Here is a 26,295-nt window from a genome sequence, read left to right as displayed (position 1 = left end):
TGAATCTGGAAGAGGGACTTTCCATTAAGGGCAGGGGAGGAAATAGAAATGGAATGGAAGGCAGGTGTGGACATGACGGTGAAGCAGCTTGATTGGCGGCATTGTGGGCGTTTCTTTTCACTTTTTTCATCGAGAACTCCCAACGGGGGATGGGAAGGGGGTACATATGGGGTTTGCGATCGAAGGAGGTCATGCATGGACTTTAAGGCGTCGAAAATGAGAGATGGAGATGGGGATGAGGGGGTGTGGCCATGCATTTTTGGAAGGATCAAGCGAGCGAGCGAGCGTTGCATTGTTTTGCTAGCGAGACTTGCTGGTAGAATTTCACTGGTGAGGGACAGGATTGGGGAAGGGAAACGGAAAGGGTGTGGGAGATGGGCATTGAGGAATGATTTGAAATGAAATGAATTGGGAGTATAAAAATGTTGCTGCTAGATAGCTTGGAGCTGTGAATGATATCTTCGATGACCTACCCTTTTCCTTTTTTTTTTTTTTTTTGGATATTTCTCCCTCGTGTCTATCTCCGCATGTTCAGTTACCTACCTACTTTCCATTTACAGCTAGCTCTTGGCAGTCAGTCAGTCAGTCAGTCGCTAGGGGATGTCGGGGTCGGGAGGGGAAGGAGAAGGGGCGAGGTACTCGTACCTACCTACCTAGGTAAGGTAGGAATTCGCTTGGGGACTACAGTAGATTCGCTCGGATTGGTTCGGTTGTGAGTGATATTTCCATTGGTGGGGATTTGTTGACATCACCCCATCACATCACATCACACCTCTTCTTAACTGTGAGGTGGTGTTGGTACACTAAGGTAGGTATCAAAATATCCTTTTTTTTTTTAAAGATTAAGGATTTAAAGTGGCTGGCTGCGCTTAGCTGCGGCGTGGTAGTTTCTGGGAAATTGTGAAGTTGGGAAAGGATTTTATCGATTTGGTCGGGTTGGTGGTCTGGCGGCCTGGTGGGAGGCCGCTTGGAGGCTGTTTCGTGGCCACCTCGTCTTATGACCGGCCACTTGATGGCTGCTGACAAAGAGGGTAATAGAGACCTGGGGAGGGGGCGATGGAAGGGGGGTGGAAAAGATGTGATTGGGAGTGGGGAGGGGAGGGATGGAGGGGGGATGGCGGATGGAAAGATGGGATGAACGAACGAACGAAGGCAACCGACGTGTTGGTTTGGTTGAAAGGCGGGTGGGTGTGGGGATGGGGATGGGGACGGGTACGGAGATGGGGGTGGTGATTGTTATGGGTATGGGGATGGGGATTGGTAAAGTTAAGCGCTTGGGTCTGTTGGGTTTTGGGTGTTGGTTGTTGGTGGGAGGGACTCTGGGGTGGGCGCTGGGGCAAACAACCGTGCGTGCGGATGCTGTGTACCGTATCCTGGGGTTTGTCTGTATAAAGGGGTTTCTTGTCTAGAAGGGTGATGATGATGAAGGTGATCTTGGTTTCTTGGTTTGAGGAGATATCTGTATGCGCGGATTTGGATCTTGGTACTTGTGCTTCAAGTGGTCGTCAGTACGTGTCGAATGGAAAGCTCGGTTAAGGTTGCACAAGTGGCGTCAGGTGTTTTCTTTGTTTATGTTTGTGGCAACAACAAAACTTCACGTTTGCTTTCAAGGGTCGTCCCAATAGAAGTATTGACTGTTTGAGAATAGTTAGGTAGCCGTGAAACTCTACGACAGAGTCAGGAGCCGAAATTCTGCCACTCCTTCTATGATGCAGCGTTCGGCTAGTGACATAGCACGGGACGTCTTTGTCTTTGTCTTGTGAGTAAACAAACATCGTCTTCCTCCTTGATAGAAGCAGGTGTCAGAAGAAGATAGTGAACATTTGAGAATATGTGGGTAGCCGTGAGTCTCTACCACAGAGTCAGTAATATTCCGCCGCTGCTTCATTAGATAAAGTGCTCGCTTAGTAACATGACACCAGACGTCTTTGTTTATTTTCTTGTTTGCAACAATGATTCCCTGCTCTTGCTAGGAGCAAATATCAGAGGAAAGATAGTGAACTTTGAGAGTCTGTAGGTAGCCGTGAGTCTCTACTTCATGTTACAGATGTCGGGGCTTGATCTTTTGTTACATGCTTTATTGCCTACCTAGCTTGGTACTTAAGGCTAGGTAACCCACTCCGTGAAATTTTCAGCTTCGAATCTTGGATTGCTGGACATCTGAAATCTCAATTCTACTTATTCGTCAACCAGTTCGGAGTATTGATCTGGAAAACACTGCAGGAGGTGATCAGTCAAGTTCTGAGCCTTTGGGAAGTACTGTATGTTTCCAACTATCTACCCTGTCATGATTTCATCCCTGATGTCAGAACTAACGTATCCGACCTTAACAGAAGACATCTGTCTAGCTTTGATTACATCACCAACGCCCAAATCATCACTGTCCTCCCGTACAACCAACCCCTCAAGTCCAAATCCAACCCATCTAAAACAATGTCAATCTCCTTCCTCGAAATAGCCGTCCACATCTTCGAGACTGTGCTTACAGTGATCAGCTTTCTGATCTTGTTTGTGATGGCGGTTTGGTTGGTTTGTTTGGTAGTCACAGTTTATGCACATACTCGTCCGGTTGAGAGGGCTGGATCTCGGGTTGGGGCTGGAAGGGGTCAGAGACGGGGGGGAGTAGAAGGGCAGGCAGGGGATTTGATTATTGTGTATATGAACGAGGATGGTTCTGATTGGGAAGCATGGTTGCTGGATGGAAGAGAGATGCCGTTTTGAGGGTCGGTGTGGAAAGAGAGGGAAGTGTATGTGAGGTTAGGTGCCGGTGGAAAGAGGATTACTTTTGGAAGATGAATTGGGCACGTTGGGACATTGACTTGGTACGATCAGGACCGAACCGAGCGGAGCTCTGATTCAGACAGTGCAAATTAGTGTTTTTTCTCGCTTTTGATTTGTATCTGAATGCCAATTTCATGAAGATCTTCGCTCTAAAAAGTACAAGCCAGGCATCCGAGTATCATTATCATACAGTATACACCATTGGCCGCTCCACCAAATTACAAATCTTACCTGCCCAATATACATATAAAACAGCCTGCCAGCTCTGCCAACCTCCTACTTAGCTTTCCTGCAGGGGTGAATACAAGCATGTCTTCTCCTGATTCGAATATTTACCGTAGATCCGGGCTGTCAATCCGAGTTTCTTGAGCACAGTTGCGGGATGAGAAGGCGCATCGTCGAAATACTCAAACGCTTATCAATGCTACAGTCAAGAAGACAACAGCAATATGCACACCCATAAACTCTCAAACAAAGTATGGCTGACATAATAATATTCAATTCATCTAAAGGGGTATCATAACAAGAAAAGAAGTTCGTCCTCATCGTCTCATCGGCCTGGGTCCACCAGGTAAACCACCAGCTCTAGGTCCAGTAGGTAATCCTCCAGGACGTCCACTAACAGTATTAACCTTCACCAGTCCAACCTGTGGCGGCATCGTTCGCTTCTGCAGCTTTGTAGCTCCTCCCGTAGTATTGTACCTCGAAATACCTCTCTCCTGTCTCATACTCGGACTAGGCTGAAGTCCGCTACCTCCAAATCCACCATATCCACCCGGCCCACGGTCATTACGAACGGTATTTGATATTGGAAGAGAAGCGACAGAAGCTGATGCAGGAGGTGCTTGCTGGCCTCGCTCTTGCGCGAGACCTGCGAATGCCATGCGGATCTTCTCTTCTGCTTTGGCTAGTTTCTCCTCCTTCGTTTCCTCGCGCTCTACTTCCTCTTCCGATTCGTATATCTCATCTTCGTAAACGGATGGACTGAGCATTGGTTTGCTGGCAACATCGAGGTCGAATCTATATGCGTCGGCGAGCTTGTCTGCACCCACAGCTCGCGATTTTTCAGCTTGCTCCTGCTCGAATCGTCGTTCTGCTTGCTCTTGTTCATAGAGTTGACGTTCTTGTTCTTGCTCAAAGGCACGACGCTCCTCTTCTTCTTTGAAAAGTTGATCCGCTCGCTTTTCCGCCTCCCGTCTCTGCTGCTTCTCCAATCTATCCTCTTCAAGCGCTCGTGCCTCTGCTTGTTCTTGTCTCTCCTTCGCAGCAAGTCTCCTCTGTCGTCCAACCTCGCGTTTCCTCTCTTGTTCCTCTTCGTATTCCTGTCGATCCAGCTCCTTCTGCCTTGCGACATCTCGTTTCATTTCTTCCTCCTCCTCGCGAGATCGCCGCTCCGCCTCCTTTTCTTCTTCGTATTTCAGCATCTTGGCCGTTAAGCGATCAGCTTCCTCTTTCGCTAACCGATCTTCCTTGGCCTTGTATTCCTTTTTCTTCTCCAGCTCCGCAACTCGTTGGCGCTCTTTCTCTATCTCTCTGGCTGCTCTCTCCGCTTCAATCTCAGCAGCCAGTTCAGCCTCCTTCCTGGCCTCCTCTTCCTTCTCAACTCGAATCCTTTCGGCTTCCTCCTCGGCTTCAATCCTCTTCTGTTCCGCCTCCTCCGCCTCTCGTCTGGCCTGCTCTTCAGCCTCTTTCCTCTTCCTTTTCTTCTCCTGGTTCTCAAGATCCAGCTGCCTTTCCCTCTCCACATTCTCGACAAACTTCCTCATCGACTCCGCTTCTTCTGCAATACGTTCAGCTTCTTTGTCAAACCGCAATTGTTCTTCAAGCATCCGTTCGCGCTCCATCTCCATCTGTTCCCTTTCAATTATAATTCTCTGCGCTTGAGTTTGTAATTCCACGATCCTTTCATGTTCAGCATCTCTGCGCTCCCGCTCGAGTTTAAGCTGTTCATCCTCCTCTCCATATGAGAGGATGCGGCCTCGAATCTGCATGACATCTTGTTCGATGAGCGATGTCCGCTTCTTGATTGACAGTGCTCGCTCAGAAGTGGTTGGTGAGCCTTGCTGGCTCCAAACTGAATCTTTCCTCCCTTCCACCACAGAATTCAGTTCTGAAGAGGTTCGGGAGGTCTGGCAACTCCAAATCTTACTTTTTGGAGAGGCCATTATCTGTTTGAGTTCTTGTGACGTGCTGGAGCCTTGACTGCTCCAACCAGAATCCTTTCGTGTGATGGGTGTGATTGGTGGATCTCGCTGGGAGATTGTCAGTATCGAAATTGTTAGGATTTGCTAATGTTGCTTACCTGTGCCATTCGTGGCTGTTCTTTCACCACTGGCTTTGGAGCTTCTACTTTCTTGCCACCAGGAAGAGCGAAAAGATCATCTGCAGAGTCCAACTGGCTTGAGATTGAGCCAAGCACATCCACAGCCTTCGGTTTGGTCTCGACAGCAGGTGTGGAAACTTCGGCCTTTCTGTCTCCAGGTAGGGAAACAATATCGTTAGGAGCATCCAGTTGACTGGAAAAGAAGTCTAGCATATCCATCGCTTTCGGTTTGACCTTTTCCACCTTAGGTCCAGCAGCACCCACTTCCTTATCGCTTGGCAAAGCCAAAGTATCACTCGGCGCATCCAGCTGGCTCGCAAAGAAATCTAACATATCCTGCACCTCGTCCTTCTTCGACTTCAGTTTCGCCGTCGCGCTTGTGGCATCCTTCTTGTACTTCAACACCGCGTCCACAATCGGCATAACTTTCGGCTCTGGTTTACTTGGAGCAGCTGCTTCGACCATAGCCAGCACTGGGGAAACAGGCCGATTAATCTTGCTTTCTTGTTTCGCAGGCGTTGCTTCGACCATAGCAATCAGAGGCGAGACCGGCAATGCTGGTTTCGATTCCTCGACCGGAGGTTTGTATGCGTTCGCAGCGTACCCAAACATCCTCGCGACCCTCGATGCATTTGTTGGGGCTTTCTGCCCTGCCAACGCGGCGTCCTTCATGACTGGCTCTTTAGGAATCTCGTATAACTTCTTCGCACCCGAATTTACGCGCTGGAACCCATTGGTTTGTTTCTTGACTGGAGGAGGTTTCGATGACGTCGCTGACGTTATCGTGGTTGGAGCTGGCGCATTGAGTATCGAGATATCGACTTTGGTTATTGGTGATTTCTCTATGATGGGATCAACTTTCGGGGCAGTCGTGTCTGCTACTGAAGTTGTTGCCGATTCTCCTGCTCCAGCAGGCTTTTTCTTCACATAAGAAGAAAAGTAAGAGCCCCATGTTGACATGGTGAGTCTCTAGCCTTTCGCGGTATTGTACTGTATGCAGTATGATGCACTCGAAAGGGTTCAAGTCCAAATTTTACTTTCTTTTGGAAGGAAACCACGCAAGATCGACACTTTAGCAGAAAACTAATTGGCCACATGTCAGCCAGCTCGTACCTTGCATCTACATGTACGATTACCGCATGAAATGTTAAAGGAATAGGTTCGCTCCGTTCGAGGTTTGGTTTGGAACACACCCACGCGAGCCACGTACCTGCATACAGCGTTACAAGTGCAAAATAGACTTCCGATGCGATGCGTTTATCGGTCTCCAAACGAACGTTGAGTTCTGTGTATTAGAAGTTAAAAATAAAATAAAAGTCGCGAAATCCAGCACATCGTTTAAACAAAGCTTTGAAAGCTGCGGGAAGATACCAGCGCCGCCAGGGCGGATGCGAGATTCAATATTATAACTGTAAAATGGTCGCGGGGTAGAAGTAAGGGATGAAAGTCGTTGACTGTCAATTTTCTTTTTCTCTGAGTCCCGAATCCAGACCGACGTGAGGAGGTCGCGTGGGCTGTGCTCTGATACATTCTTGAAACGTGCCGAGGAGGGAAGGGCTGGCTTGCTGAGACAAAATCAAGTCTTGGCGCGATTTACTTAGCGATGTTTTGTTTGGGTTTGCGAGGGTGGGCTGTTGGCAGGTTATCTTATCAGGTGCGTGGACGTCATTGGAAAGGGTGCGATTCAGTTCAAGGGAATCCTGTGAGTATGAAAGAGGATACATGAGTCGGCTGGGATGCTTCGAGGTCGTGGCTGTGGTGCTGTTGGTGGAAGATGTTTGATGGATGGCAACAAGGCTAGCCAGGTGTACAGTTGCAAGCGAGAACCCCTGAAATTTAACGAGAGGCGCGCAATCCTTGGTGTTTATGAGTCTCCTTTATTAACAAGATTCTGTCAGCACACAAGTAAGCGTAGACCGAGTTCATGATGAGATACTTGTCGCTGACCCGCCGAGAAATGGAACAGAGGTTTGGCATAGTTCGTGCCATTTCACGAAGCTATTGTCCAACACATTTGTACCTTCGAGAGGGCATCTAGGTCCTAGAGTGGTTCTCGATGCCACGGAATTTAATCACAACAGGTGGGGCCACAGCCTTCAAATCGGATCGCAAACATGGCATAACGACAGAAATAATGTTATCGATTCATGCGGTTGAGTACAAGGAAGCACCATCGGTCATTTGTTTGCGCTCAACTTGGAAATGCACGCGATAGAAATCATGGAAATCGGCCATGTTCGACCCCTCACTTAAGCGAGATGTTTGTTTGCTTTAACTTGAAAGCGTGGAATTGATTGGATGAACTCCAGTGCAACGGCTTATCGCAAGCCAGATGCATTTCCATCGAGTCTAGCCTGCAGTATATGATGATGATCCTTGCTTCGATGTTGATTGTATGGTAAGAGATTCGTGCAAAGCGAAGTGACTGGCTGTTAGCGACAGATGTTGTCGATTATCTCACTTTTTATCAAACATGAAGTATATTATCTCAACCCGTCCATGTCTAGCAAATCTCTCTTCTCTACTCCAACACTTTCCAAAACAAATTGTAAATACTTCAAACTCCTCATAATTTTTACTTACCATTTCGTCATCGATACAACAACGCATCATCCTACCCAACTTCCACAACATGGCTGTATCTCAAAACGAAGCCCTTCTCGTGGCTGTGTTCAAGCAACTCGCTGTCACAAAGCTCGACTATAGAATACTTGGGAAAGACCTCGGTCTGTCAAGAGAAGCAGCTAGAAACAGATGGGTCCGGTTTCAGGTCAGTACATCTCGCTCTCCTCTCCCAACATCTTGCAGATCTACTGTCTGGAAGAGGAGTTCTATTGTGTCAAGTCAATTCGCAAAACTGACAACTTTCAATAGGCCAAGATCATGCAGTCTGCCAACTCCAATAATGCACTTCCATATGAGGACACCAGCACACCTCAGACCCCGCCTCAGACCCCTTCTCCAGTGAAGAAGAAAGTTGGGGCTGCCAAGGCAAGAGCTCTGAGTGCGAAGAAGAGGAAGAGAGTGATGAGCGAGGACAGTGATCAAATGAATTTGAATTTGAAAAAGGACATGGGCCAGGATAGGGACTTGGAGGCTGGACAATACATAGAGGCAGAGGAGATGTTGGAGATGGAAGCGAGTAGATATGATTTAGCTGCCCGGGGCGAGTTATGGTGATGCTCCAGAGGTTTTGTGGGCGTTGTGACTTGGGATTCATTTTGAATCATAAATTTGGAGGATATGATGTCGGTCATCTATCAAAATACATTCAACACATTTGCCACTCATTACAGTGTTCTCTTCAAAGCAGCTCAGTCAACGTGACACTAGGATAATTGTTAACTCCGAGAAATGAACGGGATACGCTTTCGATTTCCCCAATACCCTGCTTGCCACTGCTTCCTCTTGCCTAGAACATGCATTTGCAGTTCAAGGAATGATATGTGATGGAACGCACACCTCCTCTCCAAGCTACGTCCATGTTTGCCTGTGAAATTTAGGCTACAATGATACAAGCGGGAGTCTGCAGACTCCGCCTTTCTGCACAAAATATGTTCGAGCTTTCTCAGCCAAAGTGGTCGATCGTGGCCGTGAGATTGTTTCTCTCACATCGAAGAGCTTTACTTAAAAGTGGTCGACCTTCCACCACTAATTCATGCATTCATCTCATCAAGTCGTGATACATCGAAAACTTACAACACCTTCCCTTATCGGTCAACAAATCAAAATCTTCTATCCACAGTCTTGTTGAATTATAAGCTTATGATGGCTTCCGAAAATCAGGTCATGGCAGCCGTGCTTTCCCAACTTTCTGTCACCAAGCTCGACTTCCAACGCTTGGCAGATGACATTGGTCTCTCCAACTCCGAAGCAGCACGTTCGCGATGGCGTCGCTTGAAGGCCAAACTTGATGAGTCTGTGGCAGCCGTCCCAGAGTCTAGTCCAAGAAAAGCTTCAGGTAAGATTCCAACAGTGACAGATACAGTCTTCAAGGACTTCGCTAATCATCTCTAGTCACTTCACCGTCTCCACGCAAGGAGGCACCGGAGAAGAATGGGAACGGGAAGCGGGTGAGAGTGCCAGATATAGATGACATTGAAGATGATTATCATAAAGACATGGTTGAGAAACGTGAGGGGAAGGTTGTTGGGAAGGAGAAGGTTAAGCGGGGGAGGGGCAAGCCCAGACGGGCTGTGGTGGAGAAGAGCAAAGTCCTTGTGCCGGACGATGATTATGAGGGGGATGAGCAGGAAGAGGAGCCGATCGATGATATCGTTGATGATGCGATTCTGAAAACTTCTTCATTAAGGAGGGAATTGTAGGAAGGGCCCTGAAGCAAAGATTTCGTCCACATTCGGGACCACATATTTTCAATCCCAAGAAGACAGCTGGAATAAGTAACCTGAAAATTATACAAGAATCTGATTAAACACGAGAATTTATCTATGAGTGACCTGACCCTGTAAAGTTTGTGTTTCTCGGAGTCTGACTTAAGTGTGGAGCAATTGGGAGTAAACTGTGGGTCAGAAGATCTTTTTAAGCATATTCAGGGATCCGGAATCTCTTTCTCATACATCAACGACTGTCAATATGCATACTAAAACGCTTAAATAAGTAAAAAATCAAGTTTTGTTCCTCATTTATGAAAAGACGGAAGGCAAAATCAACCCAGAAGGACAAAAAACAAATCTCTCGAAGAGGGCCGAATTGGGGATTGAACCCAAGACCACGTACAAGCGTTGATATTACCCAAAGCACGTATTCTACCACTGAACTATCCGGCCTATTGATGTGGAGTTCGAGATGTTACTTGGTTATGAGTAGCAGGTGAAAATTTGCAAAGCGGAGTTTTTCTCTTTAAGCGAGATGCCAGGACTCCACCTTGAACTCCACTGTATTTCAATTTAGAATCGCACGATTAGTCGTAGAAACGGTGCTTAAGTTGACAGGTAAACAGATTTACAAAAATTGAATTAAACTTTATTGAGGCTATGACTGAGATAAGTAGGTCATTCGTCCAGGAATCCGTCACTAATCCAACTCCTCGCTCTCTGCTGCTGGGTTCTCATCAAACCACCTATCGCGAGAGAGGCAGTAAATAGAGATCATGATATTCTTTGAGACTAATTCAAAACACAAGAATATTGTACGTTCAGGGTCTAGAGTGTAAGTTTTCAACTTTTCTCCCAAACAAGGCAAGGTGCCTCACAGTTCATCGGAGCTCCTCGACTCCGCTTCCATCCTCTCATACGTCGTCTCCATACTCCCAATCTCCACGTCCAGACACTCCACACACGGAAGTCCAACCATCTTTACGAGTCTAGCTGACTCCATCGAATTCTTAATCGGTGTCGTGTAAGCAAGTCTCACACAGCCACAAGTGTATGTCCAAAAAATTTTGGCATATCCAGGGCGGAACTCAGCATTAACACAGTCGTTGCATACGGAATCGGCCCTTTCAAGCGACGTCGTGGAGGTACATGACGTGTAGGAGTGTGCGTTCGAGCATGGTGTGGCGAAGATGAGATGCTTGCAAGTGCAGGTATACCTTCTGAAGCCTTTCTCGCACATTTTGACTTGAGTTTTGGTACACCACAGGAGGGGTGGAAGCGGGATGAGGTACTTGGTGGAGGAGAAGGGAAAGTGAGGGGCCAGTGAAAGTTGATTGCGTTCTACTGCTTATCTTTGAATTTCAGACTTGTTCTTGATAATAAAGAAGCGCCCTGTTTGACATTCCTTTCAGCGTCTTGATGCGGGGCAAACTGTCCTAGGCTTTGAGGATCCGCCCGCAGAACAAAGGCTGGGACTTCTTCGCGAGAATCTAAGGTCAGTAAAATGTTTAGACAATGGTTTTCGCATTTTGATCTATCAAGGACTAAAACAATTATGTTGTTCTATCTTCACGTGCCTTCAAGAGAACAATGTCAGCGATCTTGGTGTCCATAAGTCGATCCCCAGGTAATTTTTGACATCTCTCTAATTTCAAACAGCATACAAAAAAGCTACTCAATAGATTACATGAAAACTCCGTAAAAATGTGCAGAAAAGAGATATACCTCTTCACTTGCGGTGAGACCCTCCTTTATGGAGTACTCAGCTGTGTAGATGTCACCAACTGCAGTGGCATTTCAGGCGTCACATACACCAGACTGTCTTGCCCATGTAATATCTGCTACCAGATAGGATTAGTGGCGATAGAATGGCAAGGAGGTGGGGCATAAGAAATGTACAATAGATGAATCGAAGCAGTAGAATTCCAGATCGCTCTCTAAAATCGCTCTTCTCCGGTTATTACTCCATGAATAGAAATACATTTGCCACTTCATTTCTTGTTTACATGCCATTTCAATGTCAAATTCCTAAACGAATGAGTCGAAATGACTCATAAGCGTCAAGCTTAAGCCATCTCAGAGACGTATTAATGGTCCTCCAATTATACCAAGTTATCGTCAGGTTGTCCACTCCGATTACAAGCACTGATAATTTACCTTGACTTGACACGAAATATGATTCACAAAGATCTTCGTTACAGAATTTTGTTACACGACTTCTCATTTCAAGGACCAGCCCTAACAAGTCCAGTAATGCTATCTATTGTCCTCAGATGCTTCTGCATCTCTTTTCCATGCGCTTTCGCACCTGCCCGCGTAACACAATCTGGACAAGTGTCCCCATGAGGGATTATGACCTGATTGCCTTCAGGATCGCTGCAGTCGGAATACGCACATTTAGCTACGCGTTGCCAGACAGTGTGCCTACAAATCTTGTACTTGAAGTATTCGTTGTAGCACATTTTGAGTCTACTAATTACTTCAAGATCTACTTGCGTTGGTTTAGGATAAGAATAGGACAGCTTAGGAAGAATTTTCAGGATGTGTATCTGACGACATTAATATATCTGGGGGACTCTAAATCTGGCTGAATATCAAGCATTGCATATATGGGCATCTCAATGGCATTGTTCTCTCCCGGGATTGGCAAACTGTCAAGGAAGGGCAATGAAGTCACCTATCGTCTGTACAAAAAGTCACAGAAAACTGGCAATGGCTTTTGCATCTCCCTTTAACTGCAAACAAAGGAGCTCACGTTTTAGGGCGTCAAAGCGTTCTTTGAGATTTGGAGTTGAGACAATAAGAAACTGATAACAATAGAAGTTTGAGACAAGGACTTTGGGTTGATCCATCAAAGTGTGCTAGTGAAGACTTGATGATCCAGCTCCGGCATTGTTACAAGGGCCTGATTTAATTTTTACAATTATGAGAGTCATGTATTATGTTCACTCACGATCAATGGACAAGTATAAATTCAATAGACAATTAAAGTGTTCAATAACAACAAATAGCATTTTTGGTTTATCAATTTCCTCAATTTCTGTTTTGCCACTTCAGGTATCCTCGCTGATCCTATCTCCCCTCACAATCACTGAATCATTTGCTCATTCACTCAATCCGAAAGGTTTTGCTTCTTGATTTACAACTTATTTCATTTATTTCCAGCCGGAAGAAGCAGTCTCAGTGGCGCGGCTCAAGAGCTCTACTACAAACTATGACCATAGTTCTGCTCCTCATCTCTCACTCTGTCCTCCATCTGCATCCTCTTCATCATCTCCGCCCTCTCCCTCCTCACACAATCATCACACTTTTCTGGTATCCTCCGAAAGAACTCGTCGTCGCGATTGGGACCATCACAGTCTTTCCATTGGCAGCGGGCGAGTCGATTCCAGACTAGGTGGCGGCAGGAGTAACGTAGGAATTCTTTGTAGCACATTTTCTTTTGTGATGTGATTAGAGTGAGTCGTGGTGTGTTGGTGTGCGAAATGATATCTGTAGACAGTGGAGAAATCGGAAGCCTGGAAAAAGATCCAGAAGTTGGATCTTGGAAGTTGTAATGATGAAGATAATGAGACGAGAATGGAAATTCATGTTGATATGTAAGACTTGGTCAGGGTGCTGTCTTCATCTTGATAGCCAAAGACGCTCGACCCCAGCAACAGAATACAAAGAATAGAACAGCCTCCATTATCAAGTTCTTGCCAGTAGTTTGAGCGGACTCTCCGCTCTGGATTAGTAAGTGATACCTAGACTATTCTTCTATCCTCCGCTGCCCCATCTTCCCTTCGCCTTCTTCAGACACACAGCAAACAACCTCTTCTTTAGCCGTTCCATTACTTGGTGGAAACAGGAAAGAAAGAAAAGTTTGGGTCACAACTAAGTGCAAAATAGGTGTCCCCCTTTCATCTGGATTTAGCTGACCGCTTAGTAAGCTCTGAATCTTTAGGAAGGCTTGGGAGAGAGGGGCGGGGTCATTCAACGGGTCGTCATCGTGGCCGGACCCGACCTAAGATTTCACTCAAATTTGAGAATATCAAGACTTCTTATCACATCATGAAGAAAAATAGCACATCTACAAAGAACATCCCAGCAGCACTTGTGCTAAACTGGACATCTACACGCGTTGAGATTCTCTGCCCATTCGTATCCTGCGACGAAAAGGTACATGGTCATGGCTATTCCCCGCCATCCGAAAACAACCTCAATACTAGAGAAGCACATTGTTCCTCACGAATGCATCTTCAGTACCGCCTTTTGTTTCCATATGAAGACGATCCACTCGTGAGAAACTTTGGTTTTCCTCTTAGATCGTCAAAACCTAAGATGGAGAACCATCGCTGATGGTAAAGGACCCAAGGATTGATGAGGCAGAAGAGCCAATCTCGACTTTACTGCGCGAGACACGACTTTCAGACTCTGCGCACGACTATACCTTGGATAGCGAAGACGCAGAACAGTTCCTATCAGACTGCATCAATAACGACTATTTGTTGTGTAAGCACCGGCTCGAAACATCAAAAGAACGTGACGTGTTAGTCAAGGGGAAGGACTCTTGTAGTGGTAAATCGGTGCTGTCTTTCGTGAGCGAGGAAGGTCACTTGGAAATCGCCAAGTTGCTGTGTGAACATGGCGCTGAGCTAGAAAATTTCGACGATGATGGAAGAACTCCGGTGATGCTGGCTACTCTCAATGGCCGCGGCCAGACCGCAATGCATCTAGCAGGGTATGGTGCTTCTCTCTTTATCAAGGATAGGGATGGTACAACCTTGATTCAGGCCGCGAAGACTGCGTTCCGGCAGCTGAGTGAGCGGGAATGGTCAATAGCCAAAACTCCGATCTATGCCTCGGAAATGGGTTCTTCGGAGGCCGTAGAGCAAGTGGACAGCAGGAATCATGTCCTCCAACATATCAAAGAAAGGAAGGAGGGCTTAAAACACATTATTGATCTCTATTTGGCATTAAAGCCAGAAAAGGACATCCAAGAACATGCTACGTCAGATGTTATGGAAAACGACTCATTTCGCATTACACAGAGAAATGTGTTATGTAGGCCACGTATGTCTCTGAGTAAAGTCCTTTTCGAGACCGACATGGCTAGAGACACCAAAACTTTCGCGTTCCTGGATCGCGGTCGGCCATTCGATAATATACAGGCCGCTGCCGTGAGTGGTTATACTGCGGGAGCAGGTGGGGCCAATGATGGATGTTTGAGTCGGGACCTCTGGACGTCGAGAGTCATGAATTACTGCGAAGTTATAGGACATGAATTGCCTCAGATCAACCAACTAGACAGATCAGTACCGAAAGAATTTTACGCTTCTCATGCTGAAAAACAGCTGATGGCGTACTTCTTGTGGATGCATACGACCATAGATCAGAACTTCAGGGAAAGCAATGACGATGGGGAGGTCTGGGGAAACAACAATGAAATGCGTAATCTTCATCTCAGCAAGCCTGATGTTATGTTGCTGAAGAAGGATATCTATGTTTCGAGGGACCCTTGTACTGATTGCAAGCTCTTTCAGCAGCGACTTCTTGAGAAAGAAGGCATCGACTTTAAATTCTTCTTTATCCGGCCGATTGTGGTTCGATTCGGCAGCTAGCAAGGCATTCCAAAACAAGACAGTGCAAGTGGCCAAAACTAAATACAGTATTGACATTGCAGTTCCTATCATGGCACTATAGCGACCTGGTAAGATACTGCACTTTTGTCAACCCCACTGGTCATTCAAGCCTGGGGATACAGAATCTGGTGGAAATGGGTTATCGAACGGCAGTCATCGTGTGTCTTAAGTGATATAGAAAAGCGTCTGCTTTCAGAATCGTTTCATAGAAATTGGGTATATAGGACACCGATTTCGCTCCTAGCAGTACTTCTCGCAAGACTCAATCTCGTTCACCAAGTTTTCGAAAGAGTTCATTGTCATCATTGTGTCAACTTTTCTCGGTAGCTCGCTCAATCTCCTATTCTTTTCCTTACTTCTCTTTCTCCCTATTTACCTTTCATTCAACGCATTACAATGGCTTTTTGTTTATTCGACAAGAGATACATAAGAATAGAAAGAGTACAAAGACATTATGTATAAACCTCTGTTTCTATCCTTCTTTGTAGGTTGCCCCCCAAACCTCCCACAAAGGCCTTTATCTCACATTCGACAGAACAAGACAATACCATTGAGACAGACTCTCGAGTCTCTCTCGAGTCTCTCACCAGCTATATAAACCCCCCGAAACAGCTCTCTCATCATTATATCTATCATACAAACCAACCAAAGCAAACCAAGCAAAACAACCAGCAAACCAAACAGTTTAGAAAACTCAATCCATTCCTACAAAAAAAAACCCGTCCATCCAAATATACAGCACAACACCCACCACCACCTTGCCACCCACGAACCAAAAATACCCCAAAAAACTTCACCCAAAACAAAATCGGCCAACAAAAATAAGACAAAAAAATGTGCACACGAGAATACTGGAAGTACACCTGCGGCCACAAGGTCTTCCTACCCGACAGGACTTGCGTCGCATATCCGATACACGGCGACGGTGAAACTTATACTGATCCAGCCTTTTGGATGCGTACGGACCTACCTGAGGCGTGTGAAAATTGTCAAAAGGCTGCTTCAGGGAGGGTGCGAAGATGAGATGATGAGATGACGAGCTTTAAAGTGGAAGAGTGGAAGAGTGGAGGTAGACAGAGATATATTAAAAATGTTTAAAAAAGAATATTGAGATTAGGGAATTGAATTTCTGAGATTTGAGAATAAGTCCGCTGAATTGGCTGGGTGAGTATGAAGCTTGTTGGATAGAGAATTGTGTGTTTTGATGAATGCTGCGTGACGTAAATCGTGATTGATTGTTTTTCTTCTGCATCTATACCTTGGTATGCTAAGCGAATATCAACACTCGCCTCACTGCCTCGGCCCTCCTCCTCCCACGCCATTGTCACTGTCACCCTTCCCTCTTCCCACCCCTCTCCTCTCCTTAAACCACTAACGACATTCTTTGAAGTGACTTAGTGTTCTTACATGTTGGAGCTAATACAACAGAAATCTCAGCTCGCTCTACAGGGATGCTTCTTGAATTGGTAAGTGCTGAAACGTAAATTTCGAGGTAACCGGGTCCAGAGTGTTTGGGAAGGGCATACAATGTAATGTAAGTGAGTGATAGGAAACAGACTGTAGAAATTTTGGAGCGATCACCGACTCAGAGCTGCTTGAATTCAGAGTACCTAAGGTATATTTTGTCTCTCTTCATAGAGACGCCCATTAACAGCTTAATAAACAAACGCTGCCTGCGTCAACGGCAACGTCACCGCCGGCTCAGCCGTCATGTGGACCCCATCAGCCTCAACCCTATAACTCTCGGGATCCACCTTCATCCTCGGCCTCACATCATTAAACTTCATATCCTTCTTGCCGATACTCCGACAATTCTTAACGGCTTCGATGCGTTTATTTAGGTTGTAGGAGGCGATGTTGCCGCTGGCGATGGATGACGCGGAGACGAAGAGGATGGATGTTGAGGGGACGAGGGGCGCGAACATGGGGCGGGCGATGATGGGTTGTACGGTGGGGATGGAGGCGTTGGGATCGCCCTGCGGGAGGGGGGTTAATATGTCAATTTGTACACAGATGAGAAGCGAAAATGGCATGGAGAGGGAGGGGAGGGGACATACCATTTGAGCGTAAGCAATCAACCCACTCTTCACAACAGTCATCGGCTTCGTCCCAAACCAAGCCGGATCCCAAACCACCAGATCCGCCAGCTTCCCCACCTCAATACTCCCAATAACATGACCCATACCCTGCGCAACAGCCGGGTTGATAGTATATTTACTCACATATCTCTTCACCCGGAAATTATCCGCTCCCGTTCCCTCATCTTCAGCTAGATAGCCGCGCTGCACTTTATTCTTGTGCGCTGTGTTCCACGTGCGGAGGATGACTTCGCCGCAGCGGCCCATGGCTTGGGAATCTGAGGACATCATGCTGATGGCGCCGAGATCGTGGAGTACGTCTTCGGCGGCGATGGTTTCTGCGCGGATACGAGATTCGGCGAAAGCGACGTCTTCGGGGATGTTTTTGGAGAGGTGGTGGCAGACCATTAGCATGTCGAGATGTTCGTCCACAGTGTTGCGGGTGAATGGTCGTGTGGGGTTCGTTGATGAAGGGAGAACATTGGCGTGTTCGACGACGCTGATGATATCTGGGGCGTGGCCTCCTCCGGCACCTTCAGTGTGGTAGGTGTGAATTGTACGATTCTTGATGGCGGCGATGGTGGATTCGACGAAACCGGATTCATTGAGTGTGTCGGTGTGGATGAGACATTGAACATCGAGTTCGTCGCAGACTGTGAGGCAGGAATCGATGGCCGAGGGCGTAGTTCCCCAATCTTCGTGCAGTTTGAGGCCACATGCTCCAGCGACGATTTGTTCTCTCAGCGCAATAGGAGAGCTATCATTACCCTTGCCTGTGATTCCAAAGTTGACAGGTAGAGTATCACATGCTTGGAGCATCTGTCGCATATAATTCTTGCCTGGAGTACAGGTCGTAGCACTCGTCCCAGCACTGTTCTCATTAGCGAAAGTCAATAACATTCGTCCGATATCATACCTAGGACCAGTACCACCACCAAGCATAGTCGTAATACCCGACGCAATCGCCTCATTAACCTGCTGAGGACAAATGAAATGGATATGCGAATCAAATCCACCAGCCGTAATGATCTTCCCCTCTCCAGCAATAACATCGGTACAAGACCCCACAATCATGTTCGGCGGCGAGATCCCGTCCATCACATCCGGATTCCCAGCCTTGCCAATACCAACAATATATCCATTCTTGACACCAATATCAGCTTTATAAATACCCGTCCAGTCCACAATCAACGCATTTACAATCACCAGATCCAGGGACACCTCATCGGAAACACCAGTCGCTTGACCCATACCTTCACGAAGTGTTTTGCCACCTCCGAATTTACACTCATCGCCATACGACGTCAAGTCTTTCTCGACCTTGATCCAAAGATCCGTGAAACCCAATCTTACCATATCGCCAACTGTAGGACCAAACATCGTCGCATACGCCGCTCTATCCATCTCAAACCCAGAAATATGTCCTGCGTCAACAATCGGTTCAGGCGCATGTGCGAATCCACCTTGTTGGAGCTTTGCTACGATATCGTCTATGCGTGAAAGATCTACTTTGCCCGTCGCTAGATGATTTCCTCCACGAATAATCTTGTTTCCTCCAATCTCGACCAGAGTGACAGTCTTTGTATCTCCAGGTTCGAAACGGACTGATGTTCCTGCTGCTATGTCGAGGCGGTATCCGTAGGCTTTTGCGCGGTCGAATTCGAGCTGAGGATTCGTCTCGATGAAATGGTAATGCGAACCAATCTGCCAAAATTAGCCAGTCTTCTTCCGATTTCTCTTCTTCCTCTTGCCCTCTCCAAATCGTCCTCCTCCCTCCTCCTCATTCCAACCAAATATCCAACCCAAAGGAAATCAAGCACCCACCTGTATCGGCCTGTCCCCCAAACTCCTAACCCTCAACCTCACCCTCCTCCTCCCCTCATTCAACCTTATCTTCCCCTTCCCCACACCCACACCCTCCCCATCTCCCTCCCCATCCCTCCCCCTCTTCCCCCTAACCACAACCACCGCCCCCGGCATCCTCACCCCCTCATACTCCTCCTCCCTCGACAACGCAAAAAGATCCTTATTCGGCACAGGCAGAAAACTGCCATAGAGCGCCCTAGCCAAATCCCCGTCGTCGGTACTGATAGGGTGGTGCACGGTGACTAGGTAGGTGCCGGTTGGGAATGTGCCTTCGACCATTATTTCTGTGAGGGTTGAGCAGACGGAGGGGAGGACGTGGCGTCGGCCGAGCATCGTGCTGCCGAGGGACATGAGGTCTGAGACGGTGTGGGCGCCATCGCGGATGAGCTGAAGGGGGAGAGGTTGTGTCAGTATGGTGTCTGGGTAGAGGGTCCTGGGAGGAGGGAGGAAGAGGGCAGGGGAGGGGGAGACAAACTTCTTGTAAATTATTCGCAATCAGCGCCTACAACCCAATCCAACCAAAAAGTCAGTATGATCTCCCCTCTTCATATCATGCTCCAATCCAAAGACCACCTTAACCCCCAGACACACCTCCGGACAAAAGAGAACTCACACAAGCCTCCGAATGATTCAACTTCACCCCCCTCGCCAGCCTCCTCTGCGCAAGCAATCCCAGCTGCGAAATAACGAGCTTATCGAGCTGTGCGACGCGACAATGGCATACATTAGCAGATTTCCTTACTTCCAATTAATACAGCAGTTTCTCGATCCCATCTTTCAGGTGGGCTTCAATGCCATCCCCTCTAGCTCCCTTGAGAGTCCGAATAGGGATCGGTAATTGGAGTCATCCCCTCTGATCTCGGGAACAGCAAATGGGGAGAGGAAAAGGAAGTCGGAGAAAGAAGAAGAGAAGGGAAAGGAGAACGCACCTCTTTCGGAACGAGATGCATCGTGATGCTTTTTGCGACTCTTCAATCTGCTCTGCTGGAACAGAGAGGGAGAAGTACAGTAGACAGGAAGTTCCAGGTCCGGAGGAGCTTCAATTATTGAGCTTAGGAGTGAGCTGGTGAGCTGTTGGAGATGCGAGTCTGGGACGTAGCCTACGAGCCTACCTATCACCCCGCGCCGATAAGCAATGATTTTTCCGGTAGGGATGTTGATAACAGCCATGACAGCGCGAAATCCCCGGCTGGGCAGGGGCAAGGAAAAGGCTGAGTGGATTAATTGGATGATGCTACTCATCCGATTGGCTTGTGCTATGACGTGCAGTAATAGATCTTGCTTCTTCAAAGTATCAAAAGTTATCGCATTATTATTCGTGCTCAGAAGAGCAGATACGGCCCGGCAACGGGGCAACGGGGCAACGGGGCAACGGGGGTTTCTTGAGACCTCAATGATATAACCTTACATCTAGAGCGAGGGTACTGGGATGTTCACGGACTTCGAGGTTGCGGGCTTGGACTATGAATGAACCTTTTTCTCTCCCTTTCTTCCTTTCTTCCTTTCTTCCTTTCTTTCTTTCTTTCTCTCGTTCTCTGTCTCGTTCGGCCGCAGACAGCCATGGTAATTTAATTCTCTGATGAACCCTTTCCAATCGTCCGTGACTGCCCCACCATACCAGCGAAGTCCATTCAACACTTCCCTGGAAATACCGTCCAGGCTATCCCATAATCTGCCTTAACACATCATCTCGGAGCGCGTCTAGGTTGCCCGTGGCATCCACGATTATGACATTGTCTTGTGGGCGGCACGGGTGATCGATCCACTTCTGGAAGAGGGCGTGTGAGTCCTGGTCTGCACGGGTGCTGCGTGCGGCAGCAGGAGGACAGTCGACGGCGGCTCGCTGACTCTTCACTGAGTCCCGGCTGCGCAGTCGTTGGTCTAATAGGGGAATGTCTTGAACCTTACACTCGACATACCAGTAGGTGAAGCCGTGTTGTTTGGCAAGTGCAGACCCTTGGTCGAGTACCTCCTGGTAGTTGCAGGTACTATCAATGATGATGCTGTGGCCTTGCTTCATGAAGTCCTGGGCTAGGATCCACTGAAGCTGGTAGGCATGCTTTGCGGCTTCGTCAAATGGAGTGTTGGCTTCAAGAAAGGAAGATCGGAGAATATCATGATCGATGATTACCCCATTGACGGAGCATCCGAGCTTTTTTGCCATCGTACTCTTCCCAGAGCCTGGTGCACCAGACATCTGAATGAAGAGCTTGTTTGGCATTGTCTGAAGCATTTTGTTATGCTTTGACAGGTGTGTGTATACGTGTGGGGTGTGTGCTTTCCGTGGATCGGTTGAGGAGAAAGGGAACTCATCATATAGGTAGAAGCTAATTGCACATGATCGCACAATCGATTCCGGTAAGGTAGTCACATATACGTGTCGTGCCATCCTGGGTACTACAGGGCTGTGTAAAGTTATCACTGAAATTATTGCTCTGCAGAAGGGTCATGAGAATAGTGCGACTCCCCATCACGCTCGTATATCTTTTGTCTTTGCAAATAAGGTAAATTATGTTTCTCACAGCTCTATATCTCTCTGGAATCTCTCGATTGTTAGGAACTGGGACCATGCTTGGGCACGTGACTCTCAGTCGAATCACCACAAATAGTACCTACGAGCCTACCTGCCTAGGTATGTATGGCTCAGACTGAGGGTAATACCCTGACTTCTAGGACGCTCTAGGATTAGCTCAGGCGTCAGGGTTCTTCTACTTCTACTAGTTCTTTTTTTTGTTCTTCCTCCCTTAGGAAATTTAGTTCAGAATTCTTAAAATTGAAATTGTTGTAGCTGACCTTACTATGCCAATAAGAGCTTTGTGACATCAACTCTTTTATCCTCTAGGTCATCTCCTTCCATTTTGTCCGCCGTTTCAGCATCGAAGCGGACACCTGTTTGTTTTTAAGAAGTATCGTCTTGAGTCCAGCCGGCCTCCAAAATAGGGTTTGGCATTGCAACAACCGGCTGCGAGCATATTGCTTGGTTTGTGGGCGTTGGCATGGAACGAGTTGACTCTATAATAGTGAATTGCTATAACTCCAGTGTGAGGAGCGAAGAGAAAGCAGTTTCATCGAAGTGATCACAATCCTTCTCGTGGATAATGGGGGGAGCAAAGGGTTCTGATTGATGAAGGAGCTCCCACTCGACTAAATACACTTGCACTAGTCTTGCATCGTACCTTTTCTCCATCTCCCAACCAGAGCTCGCTGTGTACCAGCTCAAGCTTCGAGTCGACAGGGCTAGCAAGGACCATACGGGATCTACCTATTAAGAGTGCGTGGGTTGATTGACCTGACGTTGGTGCCATTGAACTCCAGCACCAGCGTAAGCCAGACTATTGAGGCGAGGGTCATCAGGAACGTTCGACAATAATTTTTGGTACTCGCAGTCGGAGCCATAATGATAAAAGCTCATCTTGTCTCCACCGTTCGCCAGTTCGACCAGCTGGGAGACGTTCCGAAATGATCGAGCGTTATTCCACACACGGTGCGAGTCCACGCCGTAGCCTTGCTGATGACTGAGTCGAATCCACTCGTCCCGCTTCATGAAGTGCGGGAGCACCACGTCAATCAGGAAAGGACTCATCCGTTTCGCGTAGTCGTCTTCTCTCTGCGAGATGACTTCCGATAGACGGTGCGGCACGAAGGTTCCGGACGTCGTTCGCATTAGCCTCTCTCCATTTTCATGCGCCCGGATGTCTCTGAAGCTCTTAGCGAGGAGCAGACCGTCCCTCTGCTCGGAATTGTCAACGCATACTCGCCAGGACAGACTTGAGCTCGATGTCGGCCTCTCGATGGCTAGAAGGCACAGTTCGTTTCCTCCCATGGCCAGAGGCTTACTGAGTAAGAAGAATGAGTCATTCTCGACAACCCATCGACCAGGCTTCGGGAAGGGAAGCTGGTTCGCCTGCAGCAGGGCCAAATGCAGAGGTGAGATGCCGAAGATCCCGGGGGAGAGAAGCTTGTCGTTGTCTCTTGCGGTGAGTTGCGAACGGGATGATGATCCTGTCGAGGAGACGTGGACGATCCTCAGATTTTCGATGGCCCACTGAGGAACTCTGCAATCTCTGAAGAATGCAATAGTCCTGCGTGTTGCCGCTGCAAGCATGTGGGTCTGTCCTCTCACACCATTTGATGGATGGATCACCACACATGGAAAGTTACTAACGCACTCGCCTGGGTCGGTCGAGATGAATACCGCGGTACGCTTTGGCAAATAAGTTCCGACCATTTCGCAGAGAAGTTTTTGGAGCGTGGAGACAGATTCGTTCTTGACGGAGAGTTCCAACACATCATAGGGCCATTTTGTATTCGATGCCTGCGAATCAAACAGAACATGATTTATCATCGCTATTCCAAACTCTGCACCTGTAGGTACGCACTCAAAGTCAGATGACGTCTCCGTGTTATTGATACAAAGCTCAGCTTCTCCTTCCAAGAGGTCGATAACGTCGTTCAATTTCTCAAGTCCCATGAGAAACAGAGGCACGATCTCCCATGGTGTGTCCCTACCCAGAGCACAAGCGCTATCTGAAACGAAGTGTGCCGCCTCACCAACCCTCAACCTCAACTCAAAGGATCGAACGCCATCGTGCTCGACTTTGTGTATCCACTGTTTCATCAATGTGTTGGCTGCTAGGGCTGGAATGAGCATGTGGGCAGCACCGTTCATGGTATCAGAACCGGGGTGGTTCTGAATTGTGAGTTTGTGAGAATCATCGTCAGCAGAGTAATCGAAAAAACGCTTCCTGATCTCCGAAAAGCCAGTCAGGGAGAATAGCAGTTTTGAGATGTCATAGCAATAGTCACCACGCTCGAAAGTCTTGTCATCAGAGGAACCAAGGAGTGAAACACCGCGAGGATCAATAAGCGCCAGTGGCTCATCCTCCTCTGGGTCTAGTCGGCTGAGTACATTGTGGATATTAAGGTCGCCGTGGATTTCGCCGAGGATTTTGGGCGAAATTTTGGCCAGCCTAGGATGACACTCCAGCTTCTTCATGACCGTTTCGAACCCAGACAATCGCCTCCCATTCAGTATGACAGTCTCCTGCTTCAGGATTCGGTCAAGCGTCTTGTCTTGCTGACGAGCTATCTTGAGCCGCCTTCTCATCCGAGCAAAGTGCGCCTTCTGAATGAAGTAGGGGCTACATTCTTCCTGGCCCTCGGTCCAAACCGAGGTGGCCATCCGGGAGAACATGTTTACCACGGCCTTCACGATGGACTCGGCACCCACATTGGCAAATACCATCTCTCCAAAAGAGTGACTTGGGATGTATGGCAGCACGAGGGTAACATTGCCATTGTTGTCCGTGACTGTATCAGGTACTACGAACATTCTTGTCTTCTTCACAGCCCGACTGGACCTCAAGAACAGTGACTGCCGCCTCAGCCATGGTGCACCGTTGCCGTCAATTCCGTACCCCGAAGCTGACTTTCGAACCGTCACTAAGCCATCAACTCCTGGCACCAGCGTGACGTTCACTGAAGATCCACTCTCGTCCAGAGCAACGGGATTAATTGCGTCCAAAGGCTGCCCGGCGCTGTGCGGAGCGAGGATGACTGCCCCGCCGATAATCGCATCCACTCGAAGTTCCTTGAAAACACATTCACCCCGGCTCCATTGCTGTTGTGACTTGAGTCGCTCGAGGAACTCGTCGACTGAAATGTCGTGCATGGGTAAATAGTTGCGCGGAACGAGAAATTTCGAGTGTACGCTGGCATCGTCCAGGACTGGTATGGTCAAGTGCTGACGGAACTTCGATTCGAGGTCGACCACGTCTGCAGATTCGCTAGGAGGGTCTCGAGCACTATCGGACTCCCTTTTCTCACGGATGTTTGTTGTACACCTCTGGATAAGTTTGATCAAGTCGCAGATGATCCTGACTGTGCCGAGGCTGATACTGTTGGAGATAGGGAGGGTGATCGAGGTTGTAGCCAGCATTTGGCTGTGCTTGAGATCTCCTCCAACTCTGCCGTGAGGACTAAACTTCCCATTGACAGCGACACATGGCATTCTGTCCGCACTGCAATGAACATTCTCGGCCTTGAGAGCATTGCAGATTCGTCTCGCGCTGAGTCCAAAGCTCTTGGCATCGATCGTGGCACTCACCTGGTAGTGATTTGTTCCCAGCCCAGCAGGGATTTGCTGGAAAGTAACACCAGGAACACCAGCGAGAAGCTGCCGGTACAATTGCCCAGCCTCTATACGAGCCTGAAGGGCCTCCGGGAGGACATCCAGTGCTCGGAGACACATGAAGGCGTTGACCTCGGCGAGGGCCTCATGACGCAGGATCCCGGTAGGGTTGCGCTCCAGCAGGTCGGCCAGAGACTTCGGGCACACGATAAGACCGCCCGATCCTGCCCCCGTGAAGACCTTCGGGTAGCCTAAGCTGTAAATAGTAGCATGAGCGAGGCCGATCGAAGGCGGTTGGCCGTTGGTAGCGCCGAAGCTCTGAGCATTGTCAGAGATCAAGGTGATGCCATGCTTGTCTGCCAGTTTGCGGAAGGGTCCGAGATCGCATTGAGTGCCGAGCCAGTCCACGGTGACAATTGCTGCGGTCTTGTCTGAGAGGAAGCGTTCGGTGACCTCGGGCGACAGGAGCCATGAGTCCGGATCGACCTCCACGAAGACTGGCTCAAAGCCTCCGTCAATAACGGCTTCAACTGTCGCTCCAACCGTGGTCTGGGGAACAATGACTTCTTTGCGGCTAGTGGGCCCGCTAGCGCTAACAGCGGTCAGTACGGCCCGAAGCGCGTTCGTGCCGCTGCTGACGCAGATGACTGAGGTCTTGTCCGGATCGACTTTCAGGAACTCTTGGATACGGCATTGCAGAGCGACCCGGTAGCTTTTCCCAAAGCTTCCGACCCCAGGAAGAATCTTTGCAACAAAGCGCTGCTGGCTGCCACGCGCCTTGGACTCCTCATTAGGCTCGTTGCCGAGGATGGCATCGACTGCGGTGAAGTCTCCTGTGGCACGATAGCCTTGGGTATGGATTAACGGCACAGGCGCATGACGAGGGAACGCTGGACGGCCGCCGAGCACAGCGAGCTGAAGTGGAGCATTTCCGACGGGGGCCATGGCGGATTCGATTTTTCAGGAATTTGCTGGCACTTTGTCAAAGGTGTCACTACCTACGTCTTTGCTAATTAAAGCTGCAAAACTCAGTTCAAAGAGAATGCTCTCGAGATATCGGAACTGGTGAGTCAAAGTTCAGTGCAGTGTCTTGACAACAAGCTGACTGAACGACACTACTCTGAGAGCCGGACAGGTAGTCCGAAGTCGTCTTTATATT

General features: G+C 48.2%; 7 protein-coding genes across 7 annotated transcripts; 3 read left to right on the top strand and 4 right to left on the bottom strand.

Moving 5' to 3' along the window:
• Positions 1-3,287: 3,287 nt before the first annotated feature.
• On the bottom strand, positions 3,288-7,000 carry ONS95_009034 (uncharacterized protein). Its single transcript, XM_058502601.1, has 3 exons — positions 6,315-7,000; positions 5,084-6,187; positions 3,288-5,033 (listed from the first exon to the last, which is right to left on the bottom strand). The coding sequence occupies exons 2-3, from the start codon at positions 6,062-6,064 to the stop codon at positions 3,324-3,326; spliced, it is 2,691 nt and encodes an 896-aa protein (XP_058361530.1). The 5' UTR covers positions 6,065-6,187; positions 6,315-7,000; the 3' UTR covers positions 3,288-3,323.
• Positions 7,001-7,604: 604 nt separating this feature from the next.
• Positions 7,605-8,389, top strand: ONS95_009033 (uncharacterized protein). Its single transcript, XM_058502600.1, has 2 exons — positions 7,605-7,874; positions 7,979-8,389. Exons 1-2 carry the CDS (start codon positions 7,737-7,739, stop codon positions 8,282-8,284), a joined length of 444 nt encoding a protein of 147 aa, XP_058361529.1. The 5' UTR covers positions 7,605-7,736; the 3' UTR covers positions 8,285-8,389.
• A 278-nt stretch (positions 8,390-8,667) lies between these two features.
• Positions 8,668-9,981, top strand: ONS95_009032 (uncharacterized protein). The gene is made up of 2 exons (XM_058502599.1): positions 8,668-9,065; positions 9,122-9,981. Exons 1-2 carry the CDS (start codon positions 8,870-8,872, stop codon positions 9,427-9,429), a joined length of 504 nt encoding a protein of 167 aa, XP_058361528.1. The 5' UTR covers positions 8,668-8,869; the 3' UTR covers positions 9,430-9,981.
• Positions 9,982-13,778: 3,797 nt separating this feature from the next.
• On the top strand, positions 13,779-15,041 carry ONS95_009030 (uncharacterized protein; the record flags this gene model as incomplete). The annotated part of the gene is made up of 1 exon (XM_058502598.1): positions 13,779-15,041. The coding sequence occupies one exon, from the start codon at positions 13,779-13,781 to the stop codon at positions 15,039-15,041; it is 1,263 nt and encodes a 420-aa protein (XP_058361527.1).
• A 1,376-nt stretch (positions 15,042-16,417) lies between these two features.
• On the bottom strand, positions 16,418-19,956 carry URE1 (Urease; the record flags this gene model as incomplete). The annotated part of the gene is made up of 7 exons (XM_058502597.1): positions 16,418-17,038; positions 17,120-18,011; positions 18,057-18,844; positions 18,965-19,393; positions 19,482-19,508; positions 19,620-19,706; positions 19,936-19,956. 7 exons carry the CDS (start codon positions 19,954-19,956, stop codon positions 16,718-16,720), a joined length of 2,565 nt encoding a protein of 854 aa, XP_058361526.1. The 3' UTR covers positions 16,418-16,717.
• Positions 19,957-20,666: 710 nt separating this feature from the next.
• On the bottom strand, positions 20,667-21,239 carry ONS95_009028 (uncharacterized protein; the record flags this gene model as incomplete). Its single annotated transcript, XM_058502596.1, has 1 exon — positions 20,667-21,239. One exon carries the CDS (start codon positions 21,237-21,239, stop codon positions 20,667-20,669), a length of 573 nt encoding a protein of 190 aa, XP_058361525.1.
• Positions 21,240-22,271: 1,032 nt separating this feature from the next.
• ONS95_009027 (uncharacterized protein) lies at positions 22,272-26,081 on the bottom strand (the record flags this gene model as incomplete). The annotated part of the gene is made up of 1 exon (XM_058502595.1): positions 22,272-26,081. One exon carries the CDS (start codon positions 26,079-26,081, stop codon positions 22,272-22,274), a length of 3,810 nt encoding a protein of 1,269 aa, XP_058361524.1.
• Between the last annotated feature and the right edge of the window lie 214 nt (positions 26,082-26,295).

This window comes from Cadophora gregata (genome assembly GCF_030347475.1).
Source record: "Cadophora gregata isolate MNR1 chromosome Unknown scaffold_3, whole genome shotgun sequence".
Classification (NCBI taxonomy): domain Eukaryota; kingdom Fungi; phylum Ascomycota; class Leotiomycetes; order Helotiales; family Ploettnerulaceae; genus Cadophora; species Cadophora gregata.
Note: the sequence above shows the minus strand (reverse complement) of the source record. Positions and strands in the feature narration are given on the sequence as shown.

Excerpts from the sequence above, each read along its gene's own strand:
- ONS95_009034 (XM_058502601.1), bottom strand. The coding sequence starts at position 6,064 with ATGTCAACATGGGGCTCTTACTTTTCTTCTTATGTGAAGAAAAAGCCT. Across the intron at positions 5,034-5,083 it reads AACAGCCACGAATGGCACAG|CGAGATCCACCAATCACACC; the intron begins GTAAGCAACATT and ends ACAATCTCCCAG.
- ONS95_009033 (XM_058502600.1), top strand. The coding sequence starts at position 7,737 with ATGGCTGTATCTCAAAACGAAGCCCTTCTCGTGGCTGTGTTCAAGCAA. Across the intron at positions 7,875-7,978 it reads ACAGATGGGTCCGGTTTCAG|GCCAAGATCATGCAGTCTGC; the intron begins GTCAGTACATCT and ends AACTTTCAATAG.
- ONS95_009032 (XM_058502599.1), top strand. The coding sequence starts at position 8,870 with ATGATGGCTTCCGAAAATCAGGTCATGGCAGCCGTGCTTTCCCAACTT. Across the intron at positions 9,066-9,121 it reads TAGTCCAAGAAAAGCTTCAG|TCACTTCACCGTCTCCACGC; the intron begins GTAAGATTCCAA and ends AATCATCTCTAG.